Genomic DNA, 22,419 nt, shown 5'->3' on the forward strand with positions numbered 1-22,419 from the left:
CTGAAATTCTGCACTGGACAGGGTAATTCAATACGCTTGGCGTATAAGAAGTTGCCTCACTGGCACAGACATCTTCTATCTAAAAATGAAGGAAATGCTAGTTCCACCTTTGTCTCCTTCCAGTGTCCTTGCGTCACTGGCACCCCATTGTCTTTTCCAAGTACAAAGAATAATCCCAGGCTTGATTCACTGTGCTTCCATTTGTTGAGGCCAGAGCACTGCCATGTCCTTGCTCCTTGTAATAATAAACCTCATGAATTCTCTCTTTTCTGGTCATTATTGCTACTTTATGGAAGGAAATGTGTTAGGTTCAGGTTTTTATTTTCAAGAAAAGATGTAGGCAGATTACAAAAGTTTCATTATATTGGTCCCACTGAAGTCTCCTTCTCTGAGAAAGCCATGCCTGAAAAGTAGTTCCTAGATGGGAAATTGATCCAGTCTCAATTTTTTATTTATTTTTTACATGGTAAAACCCAGAGCCTGATTGTAAGAAAATGTTAAAATTTCTTCAGCGCTTTTGGGAGTATAATGGGTATCTGTGATGGCAAAACTAGTCTAAACATTTTTCACAAATACAAATATTTTGAACTGAAGAGATTAATAATCAGTTTCTTGTGTCTTTTCTCTTAGCTGCTGCTTTGTTCAGTAGCTAAAAAAACACAGGCCAACCTGGTGCATCTTTTGTACAACTCACAGCCAAACAGCAGTACCAGCAGGAGAGAGGGCTGCACACAACAGGTGGAGAAACAGGAGAATGGAAAGATGGAAGGAATCAAGTATAAGGTCTCATGATTTCTTAATCACTATGTCCACATCTTGTTCCATAATACATACAAGATTTCAGCCACCCAATCTACCGAAATCCCTCTCACAACATCTCAGCCTTTAACTAAACATCCCCCTCTCATCTTGATGGGTTATCCATCCCCATTGGCATTTTGCTGTCTTCTGCATTATCCTGCTATTTTTTTATGCTCATGCTATTTGTGAGTCTTAACATACTTTTGCCCTACCAATCACTTAACACATGGAGATTTCTGGGTTTCCCAGCTGTTTGCATCTCTCATCTTTACTGTACTACCTACTGCATTTGCCAGTGTCCTATCAGCCATTCATCTTGACCATCAAACCATCGTAACTCAGCATAGTATCTGAAGGATGCTGCTGGAAGGAGAAAGGCAGTTTCAGTGCTTCAGAGTATCCAAGTAGCCCTAATGACTAAAATTAATCATTCCAAAAGGGACTCAGTCAGTATTACCAGCACAGCACCATGTTTCCCCACTGCAAAAGGAAGATTTTTATAGGCTGCTCTGTTCCCTTCCTCTAACTCACGGCTTATAAGAGAGCAAGGCTCCAAAGCCAATCTATGAAAAAGAAGCTCTTGCTCAGTCAGAGCAGACTGTGGTAGTGTCCCTCTTGCCTCGGCACTGTTTCTAGGCTGTCTCAATATGGGTATCTCAAGATCCCATTATATCTCAGAAGGAGTATCAGGTAAAGGGTTGTGGCTCTTCAGAGATCACCTCTGAAAAACTGTCTGCAGCTCTGGACTGGGGATGGACCAGTGAAAAACAGGTTCCTTGCAGCCTACATGGTGCCCCAAACGATTGTTTTTGTTTTTGTTTTTCCTTGTACCGGGACATCCTGAGATGCTGCAAGCCACGCTCTAAAATTCAGGACCCTCTTCCACAAGGAAACCCACGGCTAAACTGGGAGGCTGTGCTCACCCTCCGTCCCCACGTCTCATGGGCATGCTCTCCGCAGCAAGGGGTGCGCAGTAACTCCTGAGTGGGTCGCTCAGCGCTGCTCCCTCTGCTCGGGGCTGCTCGCTCGGCACCCGCACACCCCTCCCACGTCGCGGGGTGTCGGTTCCCGAGGGCTCCGCCGCCGGGCCGGCCCCGGCCGAGGTGCCGCCGTCGGGAGACCCCGGCCCCCCCGCGCAGGGCGGGGAGGGCGCGCTGGGGCCCTCGGAGAGGGAGGGCAGCGCCGGGGGGAGTGGCCCGGCCGGGACGGCCTCATAAATAGCCCTCGGCGGGGCGGCGGCGGGAGGAGCCGTCGGAGCCGCCGCTGTGGTTGCGCGCCGGCCGCGGTCGGAGGCGAGTCAGGACCGCGGACAGCGCCCCCCCCCCCCCGCGCCGCCCCGCGCCCACCATGACGGCGGAGACCCACCTGCAGGGCGTGGAGATCTCGGCCGCCCAGTTCTTCGAGATCTGGCACCACTACGACTCCGACGGTGACTCCTTTCCCTCCGGGGCGGCGGGGGCGCGGGGGGCGCGGGGGGCGAGCCCGCGGGAGGCTGGGGGGACAGCAGCGCTGCCCGCCCGGAGCGGCCCGGTCCCCGCCCGCCGCCGCAGCCCCGGAGCCATCGGGAGCGGGGCCGGTGCCGGGAGAGGCGCGGGGCAGCCGCTCGCCGGGAGGGAGCGGCCGGGTCGGAGACTCCCCTGCCGGCGCTGGAGAACGGAGAGAGTTTGGAGGGAGCGGTGACGGCAGCCGTAACTCTTTCTGTTGTTCATTCAGGCAATGGGTTCATGGACGGGAAGGAGCTACAAAACTTCATCCAGGAGCTGCAGCAGGCACGGAAGAAGGCAGGCTTGGTAGGTTAATGTTTCGCCCCACTTTTCCGTCTTCTTCGGGAAAGAAGAGTTTTCTTGAGCAAACTCCAGTGCCCCGGTTCCTTGTGTTCTCTCTTGCCATCCCGCGGTTCACGCACCTGCCGCACCGGGCAAAGGGAAATAGCTTGGTTAGGAATGAGCAGGTTGCAAACCCGATAAATCGTCTGGTTTGGAAAGGTGACACCAGGGTCCGCCTCACTGATGAGCGGCTCCCGCTCGTACCTTGCGAGGCTACAAGCTGATACTTCTGACAGTGCTGAAAAAGAAAAGTCAAGAAATGTATGGATGCTGTCTTTCTGTCCTGGATGCCTGGATGGGACCTTATCCCACGGCAATTAATTTGCTCTGGTCCAGATATGCACTCATTAAAACTAGCGGGGTCAGGGGGAGAGACACTCTCGCACCAAAAAAAAAAAAAAAAAAAAAAAAAAAAAAAAAAAAAGACAGAGGAAAAAAACCCATCACTTCAGGGTAGTTGGACTCTTAATTTCTCACCTAATGGGCAGCACGGGCTGAAATGCGTTTCTGCCCCTTGGTGGTCACTAAATAGATCTGCAGATGACTCCTAAACACTTATTGCTCTTCACCAGGAGTATGAGTACCAAATCCTGACTGTTTAAATGGCTCGGAGAGACAGCGAAGTTCTTGAAAGTGTTGTCAAAACACATCTGTGTATGAGTTATTGAAAAATTTATTATTAATTTCTTCCAAACGATACCCATGGAGGGAGGGAAAGGAAAAGGGAGAAAGAAAGAAATTAAAGATTCTGTGTAAAAATACAGCCACTTTTAGCATCAAAGCCCAATATATAACTCAATAGAATCAGTCTAAGTGAATCTATGATAAAAGAATTCTGAAAAAACAGAAAAAGAAATAATTTAAGTGATGATGTGTGCATGGAGAAAATAGTTTACACTTTCTAATAAGAATGCCTCCAAATTGAGAAATAGCTTTTCAATAATTGACTTTGCTTTGAAAGTTCCTATATATTTTAGACCTAAATTCAGAAAAAAATAATTTATATGAACCTTAATTGGTTTTGTGGAAAGTTGTATCATATAAGTTTTATGAGCACAAACTTTACACGTATGAAAATCTGTCCCTCAGTAATGCCTCTAATGTGACTGCAGTCTAGGTAGCAGTTAATTCTGACAAGAGATGTTGGTGTAGGCTCTCATTTTCCTGAGTGTAAGTTCAAACTAAAATTAAAAATTAAATAAAGCAAAATTGAAGTTTAAAAAATTCAAAACAAAACACAAAATTGGAAAATCAGTGTGGGTGTTTTAGAAGGAAAAGGTCTATTTTTTTTTTCACAGAAAAGATTAAACAACTTTGATACATTTCAAGTACTGCAACAGAACAAATCTCTCTTCTATGCTAAAGTGCCGGAAACTGAAGTTTGCTCACTAGAAAGAAGATATTGAAGCCTTTTTATATTTAGTATGAATGTCATTGTTAGTAGAAATGCTAATATATTATTGAGTAGTTAAAAATTTATTAGAGGCTCAAGGTAAAAAATATTCATAATTTTAAGGTCAGGATCTATTCTCTCTCAAAGCAAGTGTGGATCTCTTAAAAACATAGACTACTCAAAGCAACATGTAAACCCTTGCAGGATTATTCTTATCTGCTACAAATGTTATAATGTATATGGGTTTTTTTAAAATAACTCCTGACAGTATCTGACACTATTTTAAAAATGCTCAGATGTTTAGGTTTTTCTGTCCTATTTCTCTGATTGAAACCTAGCTTTGGAGTGTTCTGTTGGAAAGAGCAATCTACAGTAGCAAAACCAAATTCAACACCTGCTCTGTGGGCTCTGGAGTACAGCTCTATGTCATCTTAGGTTTCAAATCTAACCTGGTTCTTGCACTTGAAGGCTCATTTGCTAAACAAGCATCTCATTAGTTCATTTCTTGTCTCATGGGACACTAATTCAGTATCTTTGAATATCTATTCTTTTGCCAGGAGGGACACATTGAGAAACTAGTGTAGGCTATATGTCATTTCCTTGTCTGTCCTTCTTTTAACACCCCAAAGCTTCTTTGTCATCATTAACTTCTGCATTTCAGGTCGCTCTTCTGCTCACTATTTTTGAAATATTCAATTATGCATTCTTCATAGCTGGATTTTACATCAGTCATGCCATATGCATTAAAGAATCACATTGATGCTGTCATTGAATAGGATGGTTTAATATTTTCCAATATTCTTCCCAACTGCAGAACTGTTCTAATTATGTTCTGATGCTAATCCTTGCATTAATCCACTCAGTAAGCCTGTACTTTCACAGCTGCTTTTTTCTCAGACAGAGAGGTGGCATGCAGCTTGATTCAGGCTAGCCCCCCTGGAAGGGGGGAATGTCTACTGTTTAGTGCTTGGGCTTTGGAAACATTAGGCCTTTTTTTCATGCGTTATGGTAGATACTGAATTTATCTGGTATAACTTCAGCCATGCTAAATGAACTATTTTTTAAAGACAAAAGCCACAAAAGTGTATCAACATAGTTTCTGTTTATTGGACCCACATTTATGCAATACATTCTCTATTTGGGAGTGCCAAGTGCCAAAAGAAACCCTGGGGAATAAGTGACCAGCGCAGAGGTTGATAAAGTGCCAATAGGTGGGTCTTGTCTGAGCTATTCCACATCTGTTTTTAACTTTCCCTGCCTGTATAGATAATGACAATATTTCTGCACAGAAGTATGTTATTTATGAGTACAATTATGTCAGTGTTTCCGTAGTGCCAATTATCCTTACATTGTCAAATCGTCTCAGAAAAAGCTAATTTTTTTCCACTTCTTGGAAAAGTATCTTTTCTGAGGTGTCTGATTAAGGCATGAAGGGCTGGTTTCTTTATTTCAAAAATTGAGCACTGCATTTGTACCAGGTTTAGGACTAGACTTGGTTAAGTTTAGGCAATTTTTTTGACCAAAAATATTTATTTGAATAACATAACTCAAATAACTCTTCAAGCAGCTCATGAGCAGGTTAAGTGAACACCAAAAAACCTCACCATAATTTCTGAATAATGAACTAGAGGATAAGTTTCCTGGTTTGTTTAACCTGTAATCAACTGTGCCTCTTTCAATGGCTGGACATTGTCCAGCACTGCAGAGCTGCTATTAGAAAGATTAGTAAAATATTTAACCAGGACTAATTAAAATCCAAGTGTCTAATTCTCCATTCTATCTGCTAAGCAAACTTGTCCCCACTATGGGATCATTAGATGAAAGGTGACTTTGAAGTCCATTGTATTAATAACCACATCTCTAATTAAAGGCACGGCAAATTACTAACTTGCTATGGATGACTTTGACAGAAATAGGATACTAGGCCGTGGCTGTATCAGCCACAAGGAACTGACATTTTAGTTAGCTGTGGCAGGTGAAATTTGGGACAAGCTACAATGGACTTTGTACAGCTGAGAGTCCCTGTGTCTCCAGTGAGAAAATCACTTAGGTCCTATATAATCAGATCTATTATAACAACTAAACCTTTAATTTCCAAAGTCTGACATAACTTCATCTATAACTGTAGAATTGTCCATGGTTTCAATATAACTGCAACCCTATTCTTGCTGAATGGTTTCACTAGCTTCCACCTCTAAGAAATACAATGAAAATTAAAAGTTTAATCAGTATTGAAGGTTGATGACATCTCATGTCAAAGAAATGCAGGTCAAGTTGAAGTGTGAAATCAAATATTTATATATTTACCCCAAGGCTGGCACTTTTTGCCGTAGCCTAGAATGAGAATAGTCTTTAGAAGACAGATGTATAGAGGGACCATAATTTGTATGGACAACAATGATGGTTTATTCTGTCAGATTAAAGGTACTGCATAAGGTTTTCTCCTGACTAAATCTCCCTTTCTACTTTTAAGCAGTGACATTTTGACTCTGTTTCCATGATAACCAAATACTAAACAGTGAAAAATATGATATTGTGATGAGATTTTAAGACTAAAATAGCATCCATTGTTCGGGAAAAATCCACTCAAAGACGTGGAAAGACTATTTTGGTGTTCAGGTGTATTATATGAAATTTTTTCCTTATTTTGAAAGATTCTGCACTGCCTTCAAGTTACTAATTTAAAAATGAAAACTGAGAAAATGCAGTAATAATTGCCTATGAACTTCACTGTCACCATCTCAAACAAAGGAACTGTTAGACACGTCTTCCAACACATCTGTCTTTATAGTTTTTCATTCTGTAAATGAAAATAACATTATAAGCATTTAGATGTCAATCATTCACACTGGCTATAATAGAATTCCCTAGGAAGTAAAATGAAAAAAAAATTCATTTAAACTTGACGAGTCTAGCTGCAATGTGTGAATACTTCATTAAAGGTGGTATATTATTTGGCAAATAATAGATTATTCAAGTATGTTTATATATTTTTATTGTATTTTAAAGTAATAATTCTATCATTGTAACTTTGTAGGATTTAACTCCTGAAATGAAAGCTTTTGTGGACCAATACGGGAAATCTACTGATGGAAAAATAGGCATAGTTGAGGTAAGACAGTTACTTTGTAACTTGACTTGAAGAAAATATATTTAGCACAGAGCAATGTGAGCATAATATGCCAATACTTTCGATTTTTAGATACACAGAATATTTCTTCCTTGCCCTTAAGATCTTTTTATTTTTCACTAATGAAACTTTTTCATTTACAAGTAATTTATTCCTTGCCACATTCCAGACACTTCACCATAAGTCATTTAACTTTTCTCTCTTCATTCAATACAAATAAGCACCAATAGCAATTTAAGTTTTCTACAACGCAGAATAAAGTTCTATTTCAGAAATTTAAATTAAAAAGGTAATTTGATAAGAAGTAATGTGATGTTGTGCTACCTGTGATTTTGAACTCATGCTCTGTCACCATTCCTAATAGTGATAACATCTGAGTGAAGTTAATAGGGCAGTCACTGTATGTAGTCTATTCTAAAAAACCCCCAAATATGTAACCCAAGTAAGTCAGCATGTTAATTATGGCTAAGAATGAATTTCTTAGGATTTCCTTTCTGGAACTTTAACAGAACTGCAAGCAGAAAATTCTCACATTCCTTACTCCCATTTTCTGAAGAGGCTGAAGATAACCAGCTTCTCCTCATACAGCTGCTCAACAATTGTATAACTTAGACAACTTGATAGGAAGCAGGGAACCATTGTGTTTTCTCTGAATTTCACTCTTCAGCACTGCAATTCAAAAAAGAGAGTTTGTTGGGTTATAGGGTTACAGTTTGAGAATTCACTTCTCTGAGCTTAAATCAACGACTCATTTATGTCACTCTGAGTGCAGTGAGACTGCGGTTTTATTATTAAATGATTCTGTATTTTTTTCCTGATAATAAGAAATCTGACCTAGAGAGCTAATTAAAAAACAGCTGGAAACAAGCCAGGCCTGCAAAATTTCTACAGTGACCACCTTTGGGTCAGTATCTAATTTTAAAACTGAGGACTGAATAGAATGTGTAGAAGTCAATAGAAAGTATCACTGCTGATACAATAGATCATTTCAAGATATCTTTTCTCTTCTATCGTATATCTGAATTTTATGTACTTGTTTAAAGGCATATGTAATTATGATTAAGCTGCCACAGAAATGTGAACAATTTGCTTCACTTGCAGCCATAATTGGTTTTTAAAAGTGCATTATTTAACAATACTTAGCATTGATCAAATAGCTTTGCATCTAGAAAGAGGTATAACAACTCTTTTGGTTTTGGACTAACAAATAGTAATTTATTTGTTATTGAAGAATTTTATTTAAATTAGTCTTTTTGAATATCTGTGGAGCCAGCACTGATGCAAGAAGAATGTGTGAACAGTGCTTGAAAAACACTGTGCTTCTTCACTTAGGAAAGATAACTGGAAGTTTTACCTTTCAAATTCTATTTCTGATTCTGATATTGACTTAATGAAAATCCAATAGGGTCTGATACGGCTCACCACCCCCAGTGAAGGGCCAAGCATGCTCAGCATTCACGGAAGCAACTGAATAGTGATAGTATGGAGTTCAGCGGCTGAAGGGACTTTCTCCCTTAATATAGCAGTTTCCAAACCCAATAGCTGTATTTTGTTTCTCTTACATCAGCATGAAGCTTGATTTGGAAACTGCTGATGGGACTCATGAAATGTGTGGTACGTGCCGAGCAGTATGATATTAAAGTTGGTACTTGGACTTGATTCTCCTTCCTTATATTAAAAAAATTATCCAGTAATTCCAGATTGTTCCCATTTACATAGTACATCAAATAGCTTTTTCTGAAAGCTGTGTGGACGCTGTTCAAGAAAACTTACGTAAAGCCATTCAGACTCCCGGCCCTCAAAATGGACACCCAGCATTTGACAAAGAATGTGCTAGCCAATAATGAGCTTTCAGGAAAGGTCTGTTGACTGAGATAAAGAGGAGGCCTGGGTGGCTTCATAGAGGAAAAAGTGGATTTTCAGCTCAGATCAAGTGTTGATTCTGTCTTTGCAAGCACACTGCAGTTAGTTTGCTGGCTATTATCCAGTGTCCTCCAGCTAAAGGCAGAGCCTGACCTGCCCACTTTCTTTCCATTGTGTAAGAGACCTCTAATTCACCTTTTGTACTCATTGAGACCAATGCTTTTACTAAAATGTGGCTGTGAAACCCAAGGTTTTCAAAACTCAGAGCTGCAGCAATTTCACATTCAAATTATTTGAAGATTACTGCTGCCAAAAAATCGACTACTTATTAGCCTAAAATATTCTTTGTACTCCCATGCTCTATTATGAGATTTTAAAAAGCAAATTCACGCTATCAGGCAAAAGGCATTTTAAATAGCATTAAATATCAGTGGAATTTACTTAGAGAACAATGTCAAGAAAATAGTTCTGATATTGGTTTAGGTACTGAGAGGTTTTTTTCTGCTAGGTAGCCTATAAAGACACACCTCAGCCTGCAGCTGACCAGAGAAGAGTCAAACCAGTCTCAGGTTTTGTAGTTGTCCTCTATTATTTGTGGTCCAGAGATAACCCACCTTCTCCATAAAAGCAGCAAAGCTCAAGGCTCACTAAAATACTATTGCTGCCATACACAGAGTTACAGTGGTCTGCGCTCTTACTCAAAGATGCTCACAAAGTCCCCCTATGCTTATCCCCACAAAAAAGTCATCACTTAAAATAGCACCAGGTTTTCATCTTTCTTCTTGGTAGTGGTATAAAACTGGGGCTGGGAAGTTGAACCAGTTTCCACACAATCTACTCATCCCTTTAATACTGCAGAGTTTTCCACAAAAAGAAATTTAATGCTTTCCCCTGAGACTTACAGAGGGTGAGAGGTATAGCTTAAAATAAGGTAATTTTCTTTCAGAGGTAATATATTCTGTGCCTCAATTACAGTTTCATACTGCTAATAAGCTGTTAATGATCCTTTGGACAGTTACTATTTTATGGTGCCCTTGCAAAATTCACAGGAGTTAGCTATGTCATTGAACGACATCTTATTTATATTTTCCACACAAGCAAATCCTTTCCCATTGTTATAATCAGTCACTTTACCAAACTATCTTTTTTATTCTGAATAGTTCTTCCATTCAACATTTGCTGTTAAATAGGAGCATACTCTAAAAATCAAAGCCTTTCTGTCATGAGAGGAATAAAGACATTTTTTCATAAATCAGGACTGAGTTAGACACATTTAGCTATTGCGTACACGTAAATATATACTCACCCATACGTGTATATTCTATTTATGATGGAGAAGGTTTTGAAAGCTGCTGACAAAAATGCATTTCTTGGGTTGATTTTGATTTCATGTTCAGCCACTTAGCAAAAGCACTCAGAAGGTTCTGATGGGGCTGACAGCCTGTCATCAGCTGCGCCATTTCGGTAAGGAGAGGGCTCTGATGTGTCTTTTCAGCTGTACCAACAATGAAAGAATTTAACTGATTCCTGCACATAAGATTTTAGAGAAACAAGAGATATGTCTCCATAACTTTGTTGTGTCTGTGAGGTGAGAGCTGAAGTCACTTATAGCTCTGCTGGTTCCCAATAAAAAAGCCTCAGCAATTAGGCAATAGCACTGAAATAGGCAGAACAAAAGATTTGAGGGTGTGAAACGAAGACAGAAAAACAAAAATTTGAATCAAAATTTTAAGATGGGACTCCAGAAAGTCTGCAGATGTCATTTTACATAAAAGAATCCAGCTAAGAAATCTGTCTTCCTCCATTTTCTCCATAGTAAGCACAGCTGGTCTATTCTTCAAGTAAAGTTTTTTTTAATCAAAACATATTTCATACATTTTGAGAACAGAAAAAAAAAATTGGGCTTTTGTTAAAAACAAATAATGAATTTACATTAAATTATACAGCATACTTTCCATCTTCTACATTTGTCACTTGCCAAAATTGAGTTATAGTAAATGAACATTTTCAATAATCAGTACAATAATGTCTGATTTTTAAAAAGCTTTTTGTAGAGAAGAGGCATTGGAAGAACCATCCCCGGTTTTGCAAGGCTAAAAGCCCTCTTGATTTCTTTCTTTTATTTATAGCTCTTTTTTAACATGTCTCTGTGACTGACAAATGAGAACTGCCATCCCTTACCCTCCCTGTTTTCCAGGGTTTTTTCTCCTGGCTTTTCCTTATATTTAACCATTTACATTACACACATGTTCTTCATGTCAGCGTTCCTTTCTTTCTTGCTCTTCCTTGGTATCTGAGTAGTCTATATTTCTGCTTTCTAATTCATGGTCCTTCACACTTACCCTCTGTGAGTCCTTGTGTTATGCTTTCCCTTCGTGCTGATTCAATGGATTTTAATACAATTCTGCAGGGGTGAATTTTTTTCCCCTTTCCCCAGCTATCCTTTTGGTAAAGTGCTACCTCACTCCCTCCTCTCAGACTTCAAGTTCTGTTTGACCTTGATGGCTATGACAAAGCTGCAGGCCAGAAGCCTTTCAGAGGCACCTTCCAAACACTGCAGCTAGCAGCATGAAGCTTCCAAGTGGGCCACAATACAGCAGCAGCAGTATGAGCACAAAGAATTCCCCACCATTTAAAAAATATTCATACTCTATTACAGGCTCAGCTGGCCTGATGAAAAGCCAAAATTCATTCTTTCTTAAATTCTCTTACAGCTTGCTCAGGTATTGCCAACGGAAGAGAATTTCCTGTTGTTCTTCAGATGCCAGCAGCTAAAGTCAAGTGAAGATTTCATGCAGGTACAGTGTGAAAAGTTGTCTGTTACAAAACCATCAAAGACCTGCTTGCCATAAACATATCATTAAAGCATTCCCATTCTGATTGCAGACATGGAGGAAATATGACAGCGACCACAGTGGCTTCATTGATTCTGAGGAGCTTAAGGTAAACCAGTATCATCTATGAGCATGCACAACATGAGAACAGGTGTTGGATTACAGCCTGTGCTGCTATCTCTTTCTTCAGATACCCAACTGTGCATGTTTTTGCATTTCAAACATGACAAAAAATGCAATACAACTAGCTGATGTTTTTATCGCCAGTAAATTATTTAAAGTGAAACTCTAATCTGATCAATGTTTTTTAAGCCATGTTTTAATTCAGATCAGTGCTGGTATCAAATGACTTAGGGTACCAGGCAGCTTAGAAGTAAGAAAGATTAAGAAAGCAAGATGAGTCTCTGTCAGCTATATTGGTTATCTTTTTTGGCCTCTTAGGGAAAAGAACTGCTTTGTTGTGTTTTTTCTTAAGAGCATCACTACTATTAATCACTATGCTGCTGAACAGTTGATGCTGTCTCAAGTACTACATAACCCTGCAATTTCCTAACTCTAATACTGCTAGACTAACACACATGGTATTGTGCTGCCTCTGCTTGGTTTAATATGCACAAATAAGAGCAGAATCAAGGTTACTCCCTTAGCCATCTCGGCCTTGCACAGTTAAGAAATCTTGAAACAAGAGTGATTTCCTTTCCCTAGTCATACAACCAACACCAATTTGTCAATGCTGAGTTAGTGTCACAGAATCACAGGGTGATTGTTAGGAACCTCAGGAGGTCATCTTGTCCAACCCCTCTGCTCAAGCAATACCACCCAGAGCCAGTTGCCCAGGACCTTTTTCAGATGGCCTTTGCATGTCATCAAGAATGGAGACTCTGCAGCCTCCATGGGCAACCTGTGCCAGTGCTGTGTCATCATTGCAGTGAAAATATATTTCCTGATGCTCAGAAGGAACATTTTGTGTTTCACTTTGTGACCATTGCCTCTGGTCCTGTCAGTAGCCTAGCTCCATCCTCTTTGCACCCTCTCTTGAAGTTTTTATATACTTTGATGATGTTCTCCTGAAGCTCCTCTTCTCCAAGCTTAAGTGTCCCAATTCCCTCTGCCTTTCTTCATAGCAGAGATGCTCATATACAGCAGCTTTCTGAGTAGAAAGGTGCCATCTTCCAGAGTTCAACTGCATTTGATTCATTATTGTAGCTTTACATTCAAAGGAATCAAAGCAATTCATATCAAGAGAACTATCTGTGTTTATCCATCTAATTTGGACTATTTTGTCCATATGTGGCATAAAGAAGAGTGATGTAAGTTTTAAATAAAGCACCAGGAGATCAAACTGTTCAAAATCTTTACTGTTCTTCTGCTCAGAAAAGAAATCCATCACAGAAAATTCACATCTTTTTTCCTTTTCCCTTTCTCTTTTGAGTTTGATATCTGTGTGACATTTGCTGAGGATCTAAGCTTAGGGTAACGCTCAGGCAGACAAGCCCATTCTTCTGCTGACTGGTTGCACCAGACCAGTTTTTAAAGTTGCAGGATCAGGAAAAGGTAGCACTTGAGAACTCTCCAGCTGTTAGATGATGCCTGCTGACTGCTATATTTTAAAATAGATTTTAAAAGGCAGGGTTGATTGAGGGCCAGCTGAAGAATGAAGACATTTAAACTGAATCTCTAATGGTTCATCCCTCTTGTGCTGGGAGGTTTCATTTGCCTCAGAGAAAGAGGTCATTTTAACACTGAAAATAAGACATAAATGTCCAGTTTTATTTTTAGATCAGTATTTCTTGGCAAGCCTAAACATTTTAAAGTATTTGCTATGGGAGGTGTACACCCACTTACAACTTTGTAAGTGAAATTTAAGCTAAAAAATCAAGAAAACTTTCTAACAATATTAATGGCAGTAGAATATGTTGTGTAAGGGGGAGGCAGACTCTTCATCACTGCCTATATTTAGGAAAGGTTTGGCAATAGCTCAGATCAGAGACTAATTCAGGAAGTTTAGATAGATAGAATCCTTTATTGAGACATGGACTGAATAGCCTTTTAATTTCCCTTCCAGTTCTATTTTCCATTGAAGCACACAAGATTAAATATTAGACATGTTTCTGTAACATCCATTCACAACATTTCAGTCGTGTTCTTCGTTATACAAGCTACCAGGAAGGGCCTTCAGCCTGGAGGGGGCCAGGCTGTATGAACTGTAGGGAGTGTTAGTCATACCAGTATTGACATGCTTGCATTCAGGTCCAGGAATACAAGTATATTTTCCTATAAGCTCTCCCATTTTCTGTCTTGAAATGTGGCCAAAAATTCTGCAAGGATAATGACACTCCAACAGATGACAGGAATTAGGTCCTTCATCAGGTCTTGTAATGCCCTTGCTTTACAATTTAGTACCTTCCTTGTTTTGAATGTCACAGATCGAGTACAGAAATTTAAAACACGGAATGGGTGGAAACCATCTTATTTTTTAAAGTGAAAATGGCTTGTGTTTCAAGTCATGTGACATCAAATTCTCATTCAAAAATGCAATGAAATTGGCTGCACACATTTAAAATACAAAGTAGGAAGAAGCAATGTTCGCTTCTAGCATCAGGTAATGCCATAGGCAAGGACAAAACTCAATTAATCATTGATCTTTTCTTTAAAATTGTTCAGATGCTGCAAGAAGTGATTAGGCATACAAGTTTCAAGGAGACCCAAGGTTAATTAGTTTAGTTTACTGATAGTGCATATTTAGAAGCAGTACACTTAAAAGCCAAACTTTTTTCCAAATTCACAATACAACAAATGTCATACAATGCAGGAAGTTTTATTAGTTACTTTTTCCAAATAAAATGCAATATACTTGAACTTACTAAAAGAAACATATACTCTTAGCTGTTAATAAATATTTTTTCCTACTTATTTGGCACTGCAGTAGTATATACTAAAGTGGAAGTAAAATAGTATTTCCCATTACTTTAATCTGAAGTTAGCAAGTCAGACATTTTACACTGTAGATAAAAATTCAAAATAAATTCTATTTATTTTAACAGAGCTTCTTGAAAGATTTATTACAGAAAGCAAATAAGCAGATTGAAGACTCAAAGCTAACGGAATACACAGAAATAATGGTAAGTTTATTTAAAAGCATAATGGGTTAATGGGAAGTTACTCAATAACTGCCCATAATGGGTTAATGGGCAGTACTGCTCAAAAAGAGAAGTCCAGAAATTTTTAACCTTCTTGGTATTTATATAGTATCATGCCAAGCCATTGTGTTTTCCCTGGTTTGCTCCCGTGTGCTGTTAGCTGTAAAACCAACAGTCTTCACATTTCATAGGAGCAAAATTGTTCCTGTCGTAATTACATTGTTTTGATCAAATTAATTTGGTGTTACTTTCTATATTTTGCCTTCTTTCAGAGCTGTGTCTGTCTCTTGTCTTGAAAGATATCACTGCATGGTGGCTTCCTTAAATTTACAAATACCTCACTCTTTCTCCCCTTGCTTTAAGGAAGATAGTTGATATTTTAGATAAACACTATAGCAAAACTGTTGCTTCCTTAGTCATCCCATCCTTTGAACAATCCATCCATCCATTGCTATGGCACACCATGGTAAGGACTAGTACTGGCTTCTTCATGGGCTTTTCAAGAAAAAAAGACAGAATTCTGGTCTTCAGGAAATGTATAAATCCACATTTTTTGTTTTACCAGCTTGTTTTCATCCTAAAATACTTGTAACAATCAAAAATATGCTAGGTAGATGCACTAGGCCTCAAACTGGCTTAAGATTGGCTGAAAAAAACTTGTGTTTCTCCTGGAAAAAGTCTGCTGGTTCATTGTACCAGTATAAACCATTTACATAGAATTGTCACTGTCCCTTCACTGCTGAAGATAACATTTTCATTCAGGGAGCTTTTTGACCTCCATCCTAAAGTGTGCTATAAGTTCTGGCCTCTGAAGAGACACACATTGACAAAGAATTTAGTTAAAAGAGAAAAAAATAAGCCCAGCTCTGCAATTGTCTCTGCAGAAAACAGAAGGATAATAAAAAAACACACAGTCCTGAGCAGCTGCTGGCAGGCAGAGCCAGCCACTAACTCATCAAAATACAAAATAAGTTTACTTCACAGCTGCCTCTGCTTACCTCCCTCAAATGCAAATCTGTTTTCCTGGGAAATGCACACAAGGCAGATGCTTTTATGTAAAGGAAGGAAGTGTTAAAAGGAACCATGGTGTTGTGTAGAAATAAATGTTCTTAGAATTGGTCACTTTTTTCTGGTATCCTTTATCATTTATTGTGTATTAACAAAATGAAATTAGGCCTTTCTTCATTGCCTTACATTAGCTCCCTCTTTAAAAGGATGTATGTTTATGTATATACCTTGGTACAGGATGTTGCTTTTCCTCTTACCTATAAATGACATCTCAAATTACTGGAATCGAAGGTGATGGGATGCAGTGTGGGTGGTGGTGCTTTCAATACAATGCCTTGTAGTCTGCTGCTTTTGTGACTCTTTTATTGCACAGCAAGTGCAATATAATGTTCAAAAGTAGAAAAATGGAACTATACAGACTTAAATACTGGAAAAGCAGGAACAATATCTTCATCTACTTCTAACAGCTATTATAAGCTGTTTGTGCCTTTCAAGTGGCAGGAACTCATTCTTTCAAGGCCTCAAAGCAAAACACTTTAATAGTAGAGCTATTAAAATTATTAGAAATAATAATAACAACTTATTTTGTGAAATTATATTAACATAGTTATTACTATAATTTAATTATGCTTATTTGGAGAGATTTATTTTCCTATTTTCATACCATCAAGAAAATAGGATCATCTGCAACATCTGTTCATTTTTTTTTTAATGTTTCACAGTAAAAAAATACTGTCTTTACTTAAATAGTTGGACCTATTCAATTGAATGAAATGTCAATTGTTTTCTTTCTTGGGAATTGATTGCCTTGGATTCTATTGCACTTAACCCAACAGTTTTACATCTTTATGAATAGAGAATAATGATTCTATTACCCAATCATGCCATGAAGTCAAAAGTAAAATGTTATCACATCAACACTCCTCTCATTTATAAATAATAACATGCACCATTTCTCATACAGGAAATTCATTCAGCAGTGTAGGCAGGCTAAGACCTACCTTATTGCAGGTTAATCAGAATTGCTCAGCTGCTTTCTTATCAAGATTTTGCAGTAGAATTATTTACTATAAATTACTTAGTACTTAAAATAAACGTATTACACAGCAAATGTGACCTGGGGACATCATTTCAGGACAAAGTTAATTGGATTTAAGTTTTCCAAATTAGTGTTTTCTTCATTAGGTTGATTAATTTTGATTGATATATTAAATATATATATTCTTTCAGCTCAGGATGTTTGATGCAAACAATGATGGAAAATTGGAGCTTACTGAACTGGCCAGGTATGTCTTCTGTTTCTTTTCACAACAAATATCATATACCAAGTGCTGTAATGGGAACAGTTAAATATTTTGACCTTTGTTTTTTTTTCTCTCCAAAGACTGCTCCCTGTACAGGAAAATTTTCTTATTAAATTTCAGGTATGAATATTCACATTCTTCAGGTAACCTGTTACGATCACACATAACTGGTGTCATTAATGGGTTTGTTTTCCTTTTGGCATTTAGGGTGTCAAAATGTGTGCAAAAGAATTCAATAATGCCTTTGAGATGTATGATCAAGTAAGTCTTTAAAAAATGTTTTTTATTAATGGTGTAGTTTATTGGCACTTATTTTCTGAATTTGTGAAGAACTAGCCATAACCTCTGGAATTAAAAATAAACGTTTAAACTTATCTTTAATGGTATTTTTCAGGATGGCAATGGCTATATAGATGAAAATGAACTTGATGCCCTACTGAAGGATCTCTGTGAAAAGAACAAAAAGGTAATCCTAGAGGGCTTCTTTCCCCTTAGAGATTAGATTTAATTTGGATTTTAAGGACGCTTTAATCCACCCTAATAAGATAAATATAGAGCTTCTAAGTCATAATTCCTGAAGTCAAAGTACAACTAAAAATTGTGGTGGAAATAATAGCAGTGTAAATCCTGAACTAAGGAAGTTGTGATTACACAGTTACACTGTCAAGAGCTTGCTTGCTTCTGAGACACCAGCTAGCAGCAAGCTAACACATGGCTATCATATAATGGATAACATACAAATATATAAAAAACATTTTAGTGTGTTACTGTTGGACAGGCTGAGAATACCTGAGATTTTTTCTCATTTCCTGCCATTGGAAGTAAACTTGTTCATGCTGATAACTAAACAGGATTATAAAGCATTATCTGTTCTTTAAATAGGAACTAGACATTACCAACCTTGCAACATACAAGAAAAGCATCATGGCCTTGTCTGATGGAGGAAAGCTTTACCGAGCAGAATTGGCTCTTATTCTCTGTGCTGAGGAAAACTAGAGCTCTTCTATCATGTCCACTTAACTAGTGATGTACTCTACACAATAACTGTGCACTATAAGGGAGTAGGCTGTATTTTTAAACTGCATATAGAAAATTAGCCAGGATGTGTGGCACATTCCTTTCAGTTTGTTTCTATACTGTTTGTAATGTACAGTTTTTGTAACAATAAGATTGATAAAGAGAATGTCAGTGTTTGGGCCAGTCTATATATTCAAAAAGAAACTAAATATGTCAGGGTTGGTTTTGGTTGGGTTTTTGCTTTCATAAACACAGCTGGAGAAAAATTAAACCTGCTGACATTGTTGTGGTCATCATATCCTTTGACACTTGCGACATTTCTTGTTAAACTACATGACAAAAAGATCGACACATAAACACATATCTTTCCCAAAACAAATAAATGTGGGATTTTTAAATATGAAACATGAATTCAGATTAAATATGATCTAGGTCTGAAATAGGAAAGAGACATTGGCATGTCTGATTTCAAAAATTTAATAAGGCACTAAGAAATATTTTGAGTTGTTAAACCTCCCACTTACAGGTCTGTATTCTCTGCAGTCTTACAATTACTCTTCTCACTGCGAATTCATAGCATATAGACAAAGCATTTATCTGGAATAGATCTCCATGCAGTAGTTGATAAAAATATAGTGTTCTCAATCTAGCTGTTTTACTGAATTTAAACATAGGCACTTCAGAAATAAATGCCTTTAATCTGTCTTGAAATCCTGGCTAAATGACAGGTAGTATAGTTAATACACAGATTAACATATGATATTATAAGTGTACCTTTCATGACTATTGCTGTGTCAGAGAATATGACAATCCATTTTCTAAACTATTTTCACATTTTGCAGGTTATAATTATTCTAGTAAATTGCTGTTTTTACATCATATTCTGTGTAATCTATAATTAAATTTAATATCCTAAGATTATTGGTGTCTAGTTTGTGTATCTCCTGGATTCTTGTATCTGTACCATGTAAAGGACAAACTGACTATTTTAAAAAATGTGCCTCCTTGGATCTTACACTGAATTATTAGTCTATCTCACTAGCATTAAAATTTGACATTAAATGAAGAAAAAATAATACAGATTTTATAACAATTTAGTAATTTAGTTTACATTGTGGGCTCTGCTTTTTATTATATTAGAGATGTATTTTTTAAATGGGAACTATACTATGAAGCAGCCCTATCTTCTTGCATCCTTGGGGTTTTTTTGGGCCTGGCTCCCTTTTTACTTTACACCAATTTTATGCCAGACAACTTCATGAATGTCCAGGCCACTGCTCCCAGTAAGTACTGGAGAAGGAAGGAAACTGGGGGGTCTATTAATGCCAATAAACTTTTGCTGCCTCCATGTACAACTGTTTTGGAAGCAATTCCAGGTTAGCAGATTAGCTATACACAACTTCTCAGATGCACTTCTGTGTCTTATTTAACATATGGAAGCAAATGCATTTTATTTGAAATGTGTCTCAAACAATGAGGCTCAGTCCTTCAAGATTACAGTCAATGAACTCCCACTGAAATGAATCCTTGAATTCCTCAGTGAACTCAAGCAACTAAATACCATTTCAGGAAAGGCCTAATGGCCTTGGGCTCTCTCCAGCCTGAGCCTCAGAAAGTTAAGGGGTAGGTGGTACTGAATGGGGTCTTGCTGGGAATAAAAACCACACAAAAAACTAAAATAAGGTTAAGCCAGTCCATTCTCACTGTTTTACTCCCACTCCATGCACAGTGATTTAATGTCTTACCTGCTTGTCTCCTCTTTTCTCTATGCAATGTGAAATACAATTGTGTACATGAAGTAAAGGAAAAGTGAATCTGCCTATCAGTACAATAAATGATTGATATTGTTCATATTGTCCACTTGAAATCCTGGATTTTGCCTTATTTTAACATTTTAAAAGTATAAAGAAAAAAGCCCCAAACCTTGTGTGTAAAAATATGTTTGCTACATCATTACAGTGAGAGATGAAGCTTTTAAAGTGTTTTGACAGTCACCACAGAAATTGAAATCTGTCTTCCTGAACATAAGTAAAGGTAACTGTCACAAACCCGTTCTGAAGTCACCCTTGTGCTACTGCTGCTGCCCACCAGCTGGCTCTGCTGCAGGACACAATGCAGAAAGTAGTCTCAGTCACCCACAGGCAGGGTGTTTCCTGCAGTTATTTCTCTTAAGTAAAACTTGGATTAAAAGGCAGCAGTTGAGAACCCCAGTTCTAGCAAAGGTGCCTACTGTCAGTGCAAAGCAAATTGTGACAAGTACGGCTAAGACAAAACTGCTGTAAAACCCCCTGGTTTTAAACTCTAAATCACTCCTGGGCAGACTGATTTTTAAATGTCAGGGCAGAACAAGGCATAATCACAAGAGAGGTAATGATAGGGAAGACTTCTTCTTCCTTCTGGTAGTCATCTGGTGACCAAAAAAAAATCATAGCATGTACGAAGATTATTTACATGATGTAGTTCAGATATGCCGTATTCCAGCTAAATACAGAAACTGAGACAGAGCTACTTGGGATCCCCTTTACTGAAGCTATTAACCATTTTGCTGTCTATAAATATGTCATTTACTACAATAAACACACAAAGAAACACTCAAGCTAACGAATACCAAAACTCACTGTCCTACAAATTACAAGTATGATGTAAAATATTTTAGCCCATTCTAGTTTAAATATGTACAGATTAAAACTTAATGTAGCACTAGGTAGTCAAATCAAAGAAGGTGACCTTCTAGACATTTTAGAGCACAAACCAGCAAACTGAAAGAAAAATAACAGTAGTAATGATGAGGCCCTTCAAAGCCTTGGCATTATAAATGCAGTGTTTGCTGACAGAAGTAAACCTTAACAGTACCAGGTCAGGCAGAGTGAGTGCCTGCTTCCACCTAGGCCCACAGCACTGTCCACCAGGGCACCTCAGGGACCATTAACACTGCCCAGCTAACCATTCTGGAGAACACCATGTGAATTTCCACCAACAACTTAATCAGGATTGAACACAGCCCTTGAAGCAGATACATAGGCTTTCTTTTGTTCACTGCTTCACTGTTCTGTCATCAACAGTTCATGTGCAGTATCATAGCACTGATCTAATCTTCCCTGTTTAGAACTTAGTTATCCACCTTCAACAATATTACCCACACAAGCTGAAACATGAAATTTCTAAACACTATATTCCATGGGCAAATGTCAAATACAGACAGGGGTGCTGACAGTCATCAGCACTTTTATGCAAAATGAACCTCATCAATGAATAAAATACATACACACTGCTGCTAAACTCCCCTTAAACCTCAGTTAAGGCTGTGTTTCTTTACATAAAGTTTGCTTTTTCTGATTTTTACTAAGCCCTCATCAGAATCATGGTTATAGCCCCTGGTTATGGAGGGCAACTGAAATCCACTCCTACTTACCGAGGTTTTGAAAAGATACAGAATACATACTTGGGCACCTGAATATACATGGCCTGATTTTCTGAAGTGTTGAGCACCTCCAATTCCCTATGAAATCAATTGAAGTTGTTCTTCAGCAACTAAAAGCAGGTCAGTGCACTCAAATCCCAAAGACTATTTTATTTTATTGCATATTAAATTATTGCATATTAAAAGACTGTGGGGTTACCTTTGTTCAAGTGGCACTACTTATTTAGCAGTTGCAACACAAGATGTTATATTGGAGGAAGACAATGGTACAAAGTTTCTTGCAGTTCAGTGTCTTTAGTTACATGTTATCAGTATGGGGAAAAAAAGAAAATAAAAATGAGCAGTTCACATGAATTTGGAAGCCAGTACGGACAGCTAGGAACTCAAAGTTCCCTCAAACAGTATCATCTTCTGTTTGTAAAGCAATCCTCAACTTGGGAAATGGAAGAAATATTCTCAACAGTAATTAAAACATTAAAGAGGAGAGAGTTCCCAGAACTAGGAGAACTAAAGACTGACAGCAGTTCTGGTATCATAATGAAGAGGAAATACAATAGATTTCTCTCATTTGCAATCTTAAATGATTTTCATAACTTGTTGATAAGCCTCTACTATAGCACAATAACACTTTTGCAGCACTGAATTAATCTAATAAATTTTAACAGGTTCCAAAGACAGTAAA

The 22,419-nt window shown here is 38.1% G+C and overlaps 1 protein-coding gene across 1 annotated transcript; it reads left to right on the forward strand.

Moving 5' to 3' along the window:
• Positions 1 to 1,876: 1,876 nt before the first annotated feature.
• Positions 1,877 to 19,234, forward strand: CALB1 (calbindin 1). Its single transcript, XM_054631272.2, has 11 exons — positions 1,877 to 2,230; positions 2,515 to 2,591; positions 7,058 to 7,132; positions 11,728 to 11,811; positions 11,900 to 11,956; positions 14,892 to 14,969; positions 17,226 to 17,281; positions 17,380 to 17,419; positions 17,507 to 17,560; positions 17,694 to 17,765; positions 18,182 to 19,234. The coding sequence occupies exons 1-11, from the start codon at positions 2,149 to 2,151 to the stop codon at positions 18,293 to 18,295; spliced, it is 789 nt and encodes a 262-aa protein (XP_054487247.1). The 5' UTR covers positions 1,877 to 2,148; the 3' UTR covers positions 18,296 to 19,234.
• The last annotated feature ends 3,185 nt before the right edge of the window (positions 19,235 to 22,419 follow it).

Source organism: Agelaius phoeniceus, chromosome 1 (genome assembly GCF_051311805.1).
Source record: "Agelaius phoeniceus isolate bAgePho1 chromosome 1, bAgePho1.hap1, whole genome shotgun sequence".
Classification (NCBI taxonomy): Eukaryota; Metazoa; Chordata; class Aves; order Passeriformes; family Icteridae; genus Agelaius; species Agelaius phoeniceus.

Bases quoted from the DNA above. Each gene is read 5' to 3' on its own strand.
- CALB1 (XM_054631272.2), top strand. From the start codon at position 2,149: ATGACGGCGGAGACCCACCTGCAGGGCGTGGAGATCTCGGCCGCCCAG. The intron at 7,133-11,727 runs GTAAGACAGTTA...ATTCTCTTACAG, and splicing joins GAAAAATAGGCATAGTTGAG to CTTGCTCAGGTATTGCCAAC. The intron at 17,766-18,181 runs GTAATCCTAGAG...TTCTTTAAATAG, and splicing joins TCTGTGAAAAGAACAAAAAG to GAACTAGACATTACCAACCT.